General features: G+C 36.9%; 2 protein-coding genes across 2 annotated transcripts in view; both read right to left on the bottom strand.

The window, feature by feature from the left end:
* Positions 1-1,930: 1,930 nt before the first annotated feature.
* On the bottom strand, positions 1,931-4,862 carry LOC107751454 (macrophage-expressed gene 1 protein-like). Its single transcript, XM_016567200.1, has 2 exons — positions 4,410-4,862; positions 1,931-3,466 (listed from the first exon to the last, which is right to left on the bottom strand). Exons 1-2 carry the CDS (start codon positions 4,857-4,859, stop codon positions 1,931-1,933), a joined length of 1,986 nt encoding a protein of 661 aa, XP_016422686.1. The 5' UTR covers positions 4,860-4,862.
* Positions 4,863-7,647: 2,785 nt separating this feature from the next.
* LOC107751453 (perforin-1-like) overlaps positions 7,648-10,456 on the bottom strand; it is a 4,860-nt gene continuing 2,051 nt past the window's right edge. Inside the window, exon 4 of the mRNA XM_016567198.1 lies at positions 7,648-8,671. Coding sequence (XP_016422684.1) covers positions 7,648-8,671 — 1,024 coding nt within the window. The remainder of the gene's footprint in view (positions 8,672-10,456) is intronic.

Here is a 10,456-nt window from a genome sequence, read left to right as displayed (position 1 = left end):
TTATCTATCTAAAGATACAGTGTTGCAATGGCATCCTTATCAGAAAGTAAGGTCAGAACACCGCTGTGTGTGCTGCTGCAGTGGCCTCTAGTGGTAAATTTTGTAGGAAGGGCTGTGCCACATCCAATCATTTTTAAGTATGTTCCCATATATATATATATATATTATCTAAAGATACAGTGTTGCAATGGCATCCTTATCAGAAAGTAAGGTCAGAACACCGCTGTGTGTGCTGCTGCAGTGGCCTCTAGTGGTAAATTTTGTAGGAAGGGCTGTGCCACATCCAATCATTTTTAACAAAGTATGTTCCCATATACTGGGAAAAAAAGTTATCAGAAAGAAGAAAGTAGAACTTGAGAGTCTTGAAACCTATTTTAAATGAAGATAACTGTTTTGCCAGGTTCTGGATTGAGTTTAAGGATGATTAAACTGTATCTATAGCCTGTATGCATACGGTGGTCAAAATGAATAGAACGCTAGTATTTTCACCAGATAAAAATGGTTTTAAGTCAGTTATTTTATCTTTTGCTGTGTCAGTATATCAGTTTACATTTCCAAACATTAATTTTGTCATTAATTGTAATAATCCAGTGAGATTTTTGTTTGCACAGGGAGTCTGACAGCAGCCAGTGCTCCACACAGAGATCTCTGTCTGATGATGAACACTTACATTACATTTATTGAATCAACATCTGACTCTGTTGTTTCAACGATGTCCGTTTTTTTGTCATTTTGTATCATTACTTATACACACTTAACGTTCAAATATAAATATATATATATATATATAGTGTGTGTGTGTGTATGTGAGAGAGAATGTGTGTGAAGAGTTCATCTGAAGTGCCTTCTGAAATTTTCTTCTAAAATTAGTATTTTTCTCAGGCTCCTATGTTTATGTTCAGTTATTTCACTTTAATGGCAAAGAAAATAACCTATTCATTTCCATTAACGTGAAATTACTGAATCTACACATAGGAGCCCGAGTAAAATACTAATTTTAGAAGAAAATTTCAGATATACATGTAATATACTTACACACACACACACACAAGGTGCTTCAAGAAACCTCCCTGCAAAGCTACAGTACTGTTAAAAGTTTTAGGCACTTGTGTAAAAATGCTGTAAAATGAGGATGCTGTAAAAAATAATGTCATAAATAGATTTTCTTTATCACTTAACTTCTATTAACTAAATTAAATCAACATTTGGTGTGACCATCCTTTGTGTTTAAAGCAACATTTGCCCTAGATGCACTTGTGCATAGTTGTTCAGGTAGCTTTGCGAGTAGGTCTAAAAAAAAAAAAGTTTTTTAGCTGATGAAAATACTGTTGTTGCAATAATTTTATTTACTGTATATCATGTATATACCGCTGTATATCGTATCATATCACAGAAATACTATCTTTTGAGTACAAAACATCAATAATGATACCTTTAGAAAATGCACACAATAAAGATTTTTATTTTAAAGATTTTAAAAATACAAATCAGGAATATTAAGCCATTCAAAACAAATCACACATTACTGATTGGTGTTTTTATGCATGCTATTTAAATCAATACAAAGTTTAAATCATTGCAATGTAAATAAAATATATTTTTCTCAGAGAGAAAGTTTGTTTTGATTATTTGATATATATGTAGTTGGTTAACTTTGCAAATAATATAGTACTACCACCACCACACCTGCTATAACTGGATTATGATAATGATAATGATTACAAGAAAAAAAATGTAAAAACAATGGAGAGTGTTTTGTTTTTCTTTTTAAACTAAAACATCCTTTATACCCATCACTATGTGTTAATCACTGTGTAATTTCATTACAGTTCTGACAGTTATCATAATTTGCATTTTCATTCTTTTGTTCTTCCTGACTCTTTAAGACACTGTTAAGTTTGTTCACACTCAAGCTAAGAAAACCTTTTTATTAAACAACTGATACCACAAGAGCAATTAAAGCTATCAGGCCATAGGTTACACCAGCCTTTTCTCCTCCAGACCTCCCAAAAATTTGATTAATTTCAACAGGATTTGCCAGTTGCCATGTCCTTGTTTGTCCAACTCTCACCCAGGAAACATTACCTTCTGTCATTACAGCTACAGAGTTGGTGGCAGTCATGTCAACCAGCGGTGGTCTTGTGAATGGTGGGAGACGGACAGGTTTTAACTGACCACCACTGAATACACCAGACTGGACACAGTACAATATCTCACAGCCATCACTAACAGCAGCAAGATGTTGGCTGAACTGAGGTGGACAGCGAGATTGACCGTTTGAGAGAGGGTTGCCAGATTGGCAGCTGAAGAAACCACCAAAAGACACAGAGGATTTTGTTGCTGTGACATAATCATTGCTCAGACAAACCACCAAACCACTAGACAAAAATTTTTGGACAAAGAAATTTGGAGGACAGCTATAAGATTTGGTAAATGGATTTTGCAAAGATGGCCCATGTAGCCCTCCAAAGAGGTACCCAGAGTTCAAAGGGTTTTTCTGAGTTGAGGAACACCAGTAAGTGTCCACCTTTGCACGACGGACATGGTAAATATCGGCACATGTTTGGGAACAACAAGTTGACAACCATAAGAAGCCACATGAACGACAGTTTTTTTGGCACTCATAAAGAGTATAACCTTGTTCTATTGTCTCAGAGCGTAACAGGGTGGTGTTGTACTGTGAAGGACAAGAATAAACACCAGTAGCTGGGTTTTTCTGTGCTGTTTCATCACAGATAGCATTTCCATCTGATGTCAGTGCAGTGCATTGTTGGTAAATGCCACCAAAGATAAGATTGGTGACTGAACCTTCACAAGATGCATCATCTACATTTGCTTGAAAGTTGAAGTTTTTGGAATCTGGATTTACACAACCTGGAATAGTATTTACTTTATAGTATTGCTCTGCAGCCTGAGAAACCAACAAAGCTAATTTATGTACTACTGGTACTGGGAGGTCTGGCAATGTTGTTGGATTCAGAAAATAGTGAATTGGCAGCCCGGAGCGGTCAATAGCCACCAGATTATTGAGCGTACTCTCTTGCCACTTCTGCAGAGTGATGCCTGGGTAGAATAAAGCCCCTCCTTGGCTCTGAATTAAGGAATATGTGATGTTACCCTGATAACCACTGATTTGAGTGTTTTTTAGTGATACATTGCTGCCAAAATCAAATTTAAGTTTTTCGAAGAAGGAAAGACCTGCTGATGAAGATACAGAAGACAATTGTAACTGATTCTTTGTGACAAAAGACATTTTTAAATACTCCTCTTGCACTAAAGTGGCACCAGCATCAACACTTGTGATGACATGGGTGCCATAATCAAGTATGAGTTTCTCTGATAGATACATTGCTAAACGTGTTTGATTGTTCTTAATAGCATCTGCGATTTCCTCGGCCTGTTGAGCAAAGCGGATGTCAAAAGGGAAGTCGGGATATGCCTTTACTGAATATAGATGGTTACGGACCTAGAAACAAAAATAAAGAAAAAAAAGACAGATTAACAGATTAACAGATTAAATGGTTTATTTCAAAGGTCTATTTTAAAGTAGGGCAAGCATACACCCATTTACACATCAAATATGTGACCCTGTCTGTGATCCAGGCTAAATCTGCTTATCGATTCAGGTTCTTATCGATTCCCAGTTTCGATTCCAATGTGGTTAAAAAATCTAACATTTAGATATCAAACACATTTATTCTGTGTCTCTTTTTGCAAAACATTTAATTGCTGCTCAATACCATCAACAAAAATCAGCCGGCTACATAAAACGTGGACTCAATTAAGAGCCGTTTGTGTGCAAAATAGAGCTGCACGATTCTGGATAAATTGAGACTTTTTTAATGGAGGTTGTAGTTCTCTCACAATTCTGAAGAAAAAATATTAGACAACTAAACTAAATCTCATGGAATTTATGAATGGACTGATTAAATGATTCACTCAAGATTTACTTGTTTCATTACTGGATGAATCTCTTGAATGAATGATTCGAAGACAAATACATTTTTAACAGCCCCTTTTCGCCAACTACAAATAAAAGATGCGCACACAGGAATTGATAGGTGGAATTGAAATTTGAATTTTACAACAAATATCCGATTCCTGACCTTAAGTATCCGATTCTGGAATTGGAATTGATTTTTCGATTCCCAACCCTAATTTTGTGGCCTAAAAATCTGTGTATAAATGCTGAAGTTAAATCATAATGACAAAGTTGAGGTCTTCTGAATTAATCTTTTCTGTACATAATAAGAGTGAGAAAATATTATGTAATATTGGATATCTTAGTAAAAATGCTACAAAATTAGAGTCGTCAGTATTTTTTAGTAATGACTTTCTGTAATTCAAACTGTTTAAAATTCCAGACTGCTGTTTCATGTAAATGTTGTTAGACTGTTGTTTTGACTTACTTGAACTCGTGCTGTTGCAGAACTCTCCTTCACTTGGTGAATTTTAATACGCTGGTTTTCTTTGGAGAATTTCCCATTGAGCACCAGAAGAAAGGAAGCATCTGCATTGATGGAGCTTGATGTGGAGCTTGTCTGGTCCATCCATGACATGATGATCTCAGAGTTTGTTTCCACTCCGCTCTCTTTCTGTGGAATGACAAAGACTTCATCTGGAATGAGATAGACACCATCTTCTGTGGTCTGACACTGGGAATAACTCAGATTCATCACCCGGCCCATGTCTATGTTGCGCAGGTTATCCCAGCCTCCTCCTGGTAGGACCTCCAGCGCTGGTAAAGGCGAGTTTTTATGACACTCATTGAGTCCATTACTGGGACGAATGAGCGGATAAAGGTTGCTGATGTCGATACAGCAGTAGAGCATCAGCAGACACAATGTTCTTGACTCCATGATCGTCTGGTGTGCTGAGTAAAAATGCATTTCTCTCTCAGAATTGCATGTCTTATATATTGTCAAGTCAGGGTTTGTGGTTTCACTGAACCAATAGGCATTCATGTTTTATTGAATGATCTGTATTAAAATCTTAAACAACAAAAGATCTTATCATATTACTTTTAATTTGTCACATAATAACCAGATGACCGAAAGCAAAACTATTTTCTAATCTTTTGTTGTTTAACACACCCAAATATATAACTTTAATGTAATATCCATATTTGTCTGCTTCAATTTAAAATGGTTGCTTAGCCTAAACACTGACTTAATTACAAAAAGCAATTTAAATACAAATACTAAGAGTGCTGTTGTTACAACCTACCGCACTATTGGGGTGAGTTGTATTAATAGAATCAAATTCTGAATGTTTTAAATGTGTGCATTCATTTAATATGCCAGTCAAATTTGCTTCAAAGGAATTATGTCATTCCAATAAATAAATAAATTGTACACATTGGAACCATTTTAACAAACAAACAAACCTACTTTTATAAATACAATTTCTGCAATCATTTATTCACCCTCATGTCATCCAAACCTGTATGCAATTCTTTTGAGGAACACAAAAGAAGATATTTTAAAGGCAAAAAATGTTCATCTTTCCACAGAAGAAAGATACTGGTTTTTGACTTGTTAATCAGTGTCAATATCCAGTGTCAATGTTCTCACACATTTGTTAAACTATAGGGGGAGCTTTGAAAACTTCTTTTCTCTAAATGATTTTAAAGTCTACCTAAGAAAAACACAAAAGTTCTTTTCAGTTCACAATTATGTTGACAATCCTTCAAAAAGACATACAAACTCACGTTACAGCATTTGAGGTCAAACTTAAATCAGTGTTATCTGATCATGTTAATCCTATTCATCATGCCATTTTTTTATTTGAAGTCTTCTCCTTTTGTGTGTTGTTTGTTCACCTGGGTGAAATTAAAACCATCATCTGGTTTTCAGTTTATGTCCTATCCATTTGTGTATTGTTTGTTATGGTAGAATGCTAAAGTTGTCATTTTTTTCGTTTCTATCTAACCTCAGGATCATCCTCCAGACGATGAAGTAAAATGCATATATATAACATCAGGATTGTCATGCAAGCTCATCATCCAGTTTGAGTATGCTTCAGCTGGGCTTTGGTTTAAATCAAGGACTGGAAAGTATTTCTCACCTCTCAACACCTCTATCTTGTGTGTCATGAAGCAGAATCCCATGCTCATGTTATCTTCAAGGATTTGAGACTATTTGTTACAAAAAAGAGGCATTAGCTGTAAGGAACCTCAAACCCAGGCACCTTGATATCAATTTGATGTCAAATATTAGTCAAGATTTGATCAAGATGTTGTAACATTATTTAAAATTTAGTTTGGATGGCAATTTCTTCCAGTGGTAATTGGGTGAAAATAGGAAATTAATCCCACACTGAAATTGGTTTAATGTACATGTAGGCAAATATGTTTGACGTTTAATTTACATCAAGTTTTTGACATCAGTGCATATTTGACCGTTTTTTTTTTTTTAGGTGAATTTGATGTCTTTTCAACATCAATTGCCCACTGAGAAGTCATCTTTAACTCAATGTTCAGGCAGTTCTTGATATCGGTCTCTGAGAAGCCCTTCAGGGTTGCAAGACAAGTTCGAAAAGCTGTTACCCGCCTCATCCTCCCTGATGGACTTGATGTATGTAGTGAGTGCCGTAAGTATCTATAGTCCCTCAGTACAGGGGTTTTGTTTCTTCATCATATTGTGACAATCCTTCAAAAAGACCTACAACCTTGTGTTACAGCATTTGAGGTCAAACTTAAATCAATGTTATCTGATAATGTTAATCCTATTCATCATGCAATTTTCTCCTTTTGTGAGTTGTTTGTTCACCTGGGTAAAATTAAAACCATTCATCATCTATTTTTCAGTTTGTGTTCTGTCCTTTTGTGTATTGTTTGTTCATCTGTTAATTATTCCATTCATTTAAAGTTATGGTAGAATGACAAAGTTTTCATTTTTCTAGTTTCTAGCTTTGTTACAAAGAGTTAAGACTGTACATGTCTAACCTCTGTTTTCTTTGGGATACCTGTTTGGAGAATATCGTGTGGTCTCTATGTTGTACTTAGTCTTGTTTTTTGTCTGGGGAAAAACGACAACAAAACTAAAGACCATTTTCCATTTGCATTTCTGAAATATTTTTATTTGTTTTTTTTTTATTTTTTATAACTGTGTTCTGTGGGAAATGAACCAGTGACCTTGGCGTGATAAACACAGCACACAATTTCCTGTCTTATTGTGAAAAGTCATTGTGCACAGTCTTTATTGAACCAGTAGACAGTTTTGATGAATGAATTATCTGTTACAGAACATGAAAAGATCTTATACTTTTCACTTTGCAATACATAACCACAAACACGCACAGGAATCAGACCATTGAAAGCAAAACTATTTTCTATAGCGGAACAAATACAGTAATAATCTTCTGAAATCTATTAGTCTTGAAAAAAAAAAAACACCAACAGCTAAAACCTCTGTAGTCATCTTCTTTTTCCACAAGAGATATCAAAATGTGAAGTTTCATTTGAACACTATACTACTTATATATTACAAAAAAAATTTAATTAAAATTTAATTATTTTTTTATTTGTGTTTATTTGTTCTATACATGTCTATACAACTATCTAAAAAGCAATATGCAGAAATATTCTTAATTATGAATATGCTTAATATTCTTTTTGTATCATTTGTTCTATACAAATGCAAGGTCTTATGGTTTTGGTGAATATCTGCTACACCTGGGTCCAGTTAGATGAGCATCACAAGATGCATTGTAGGTGAAATACAGGATGCCTCTCTTTAATTTACAGCTGTGTGAATGAGTTCCACGTTCAGGGCTGACCACACATCTCCCCACCATGTCATTATAAATGACATCACTGTCCCAAACCTCAAATATGAGTTCATGACCAAACTCAGTTGATCCAAAATCATAGCTGATGTTCCATTCGGGATCATTATTGTCCATAACCACCTCAGTCTCCTCATACATGAGGTAGTACCAAACTTTCACGTAACCATCAGTACGTGTGAAGAGATCTGCTTTCAGGCCTGCTGCTCTCTGAACCATCACTACTAACTTGCCATGGCCGGCTCGCATAGGACAGCAGTTGTGGTCCAGATTTGGTGTTTGTGAGCATTCTTGATTCTCTTTGTGATTTACAGAAAGCATGTTCTCTTCAATATACGCAGTTACTGTTCTTTTTAGATTGGCACTAACCTCAGGATCAGCCACCAGATGATAAAGAGGGAAAATTGCATATGATATAACATCAGGATTGTCATGCAAGCTCCTCATCCAGTTTGAGTATGCTTCAGCTGGGCTTTGGTTTAAAACTAGGTCTGGAAAGTATTTCTCACCTCCCAACACCTCTATCTTGTGTGTCATGAAGCCCTGGTAGAATCCCATGCTCATGTTATCTTTAAGGATTTGAGAGCATTTGTTGGAAAGTGAGGCATTAGCTGGAAGGAACCCCAAAGTAATCTTTAACTCTATGTTCAGGCAGTTCTTGATATCGGTCTCTGAGAAGCCCTTCAGGGTTGCAAGACAAGTTCGAAAAGCCGTGACTCGCCTCACTCGCCCTCCCAGATGGACTTGACGTGTGTAGTGAGTGCCGTAAGTATCTATAGTTCTTCGGTACAGGGGTTTTGTTTCCTCGTCATATTGTGTCGGAAGTCGCTGGAGGTGTTTTGAAAATTCAGTGCTGAGCTCTGGGTGGTCTGCAACTCTGTAACTTTAAATGAACAACAACAAGTCATCTGTCAGCAAATTCTGACTGTGGTTTCTAAATAAAACTGTACTTTGCCTGAAGTTTTCTTTTTCAGTGTTTTTGACTAATTTGGTCAATGAGGTGATAAGAAAGTACTTATAAAGCATGCTCTGGGTTTGTTTTTCAGATAAAACCATGATTTGGCTGACTTTTCAAGTGATTTAGGACTAAATTGTTTGGTCAGATGAGGAATAGATGCTAATCTAAGCATCTTTGAGATAATGTCTCTTCCTCATAATACGCAATCCCAAGTCTCGCAAGGAAAAAATGCACTGATATTAAGGGAACACTCCACTATTTTTGAAAATAGGCTCATTTTCCAACTCCCCTAGAGTTAAAGAGTTGAGTTTTACCGTTTTCGAATCCATTCAGCCGATCTCCGGGTCTGGCGGCAGCACTTTTAGCTGCAGCTTAGCATAGATCATTGAATCTGATTAGACCGTTAGCATCTCGCTCAAAAATGACCAAAGAGTTTCGATATTTTTCCTATTTAAAACTTGACTCTTCTGTAGTTACATCGTGTACTATGACGACGGAAAATTAAAAGTTGCAATTTTCTAGGCCGATATATCTAAGTTAGCCTATTTTCAGGCACTGCGTAATATCATTGCGCCTGCTGCACCCATGGTACGGCAGCAAAGTTCCTTGATTATTACGCCGGAATGAGAGTATAGTTCCTAGCCTTATTGTTGGTCATTTTTGAGCGAGATGCTAATGGTCTAATCAGATTAAATGATCTATGCTAAGCTACAGCTAAAAGTGCTACCGCCAGACCCGGAGATCGGCTGAATGGATTCGATAACGGTAAAACTCAACAGTTTAACTCTAGGGGAGTTGGAAAATGAGCCTATTTTCAAAAATAGTGGAGTGTTCCTTTAAATTAACCAGCTACTTGCACTGCTGCTTCCTTTAAACTACATTAGGATCCTATGAGCCTTGATATATGTTACGGTTTCTGAACAGCCAACAAGAATTAACTTGAAATACATGTAAATGTATAAATTTTTTATAATATCAAGCTGGTATTCTCAAGTCCCTTTATCATTAACTACAAGAAAATTAAGTAGCCTAAGGTAAACTGTCTATCTCTTTGGATTCAACATGTATGAATTTCACTGCATTATAGAAGACAGTACCAAAGGAACTGATTCTTTTGAAAAATGTTAACATCAATTGCTTGTAGTTGCCACCTGCTCTGATATTTTTGTCTAGACTTAATGTAGCTTTGCGCCCTCTAGCGAGTAAAAAAAACATGCATCTTGCGGAATAACATCTCGGTTACGTAGTCTACCCCAAGAGGCAAAAAGTCTCCACTTGAAAGCATATAAGCGTCTCGTGGAGGGAGCCCTAGAATTCATAATAGTGTCGGTAATCTCAGCCGAGAGACCAGAACACATTAGCGTACTCCGCTCAAGGGCCACGCCCATAACCTCCATAATTCCGGTCGAGGATGCCAAATCATGCCCCGAGCTTGTGTCAACAGATCGTGTCTGAGGGGAACCTCCCATGGAGGGCCCGCTGGCAGACTGACCAGGTCTGAGAACCACGGCTGAGTGGGCCACCACGGGGCCACCAGCAACAGGTGCTCCACTCTTTCTGATCGTATTCTGAATAGGACTGCTGGGAGCAACCGGATTGGGGGAAAAGCATAAAGACTGGTCCTGGGCCATTCGTGGGCCAGAGCATCCAGACCTAGAGGCGACGGGGGAGACAGAGGCAGACCTCTGCCATATAAGATCCACCGCCTGG

This window comes from Sinocyclocheilus rhinocerous, unplaced genomic scaffold, assembly GCF_001515625.1.
Source record: "Sinocyclocheilus rhinocerous isolate Xijiao unplaced genomic scaffold, SAMN03320098_v1.1 scaffold1654, whole genome shotgun sequence".
NCBI classification, from domain to species: Eukaryota; Metazoa; Chordata; class Actinopteri; order Cypriniformes; family Cyprinidae; genus Sinocyclocheilus; species Sinocyclocheilus rhinocerous.
The sequence above is the reverse complement of the archived record's forward strand: the minus strand, read 5'-3'. Positions and strand labels throughout refer to the sequence as shown.

Bases quoted from the DNA above. Each gene is read 5' to 3' on its own strand.
- LOC107751454 (XM_016567200.1), bottom strand. From the start codon at position 4,859: ATGGAGTCAAGAACATTGTGTCTGCTGATGCTCTACTGCTGTATCGAC. The intron at 3,467-4,409 runs GTAAGTCAAAAC...TTTTGTTTCTAG, and splicing joins CTGCAACAGCACGAGTTCAA to GTCCGTAACCATCTATATTC.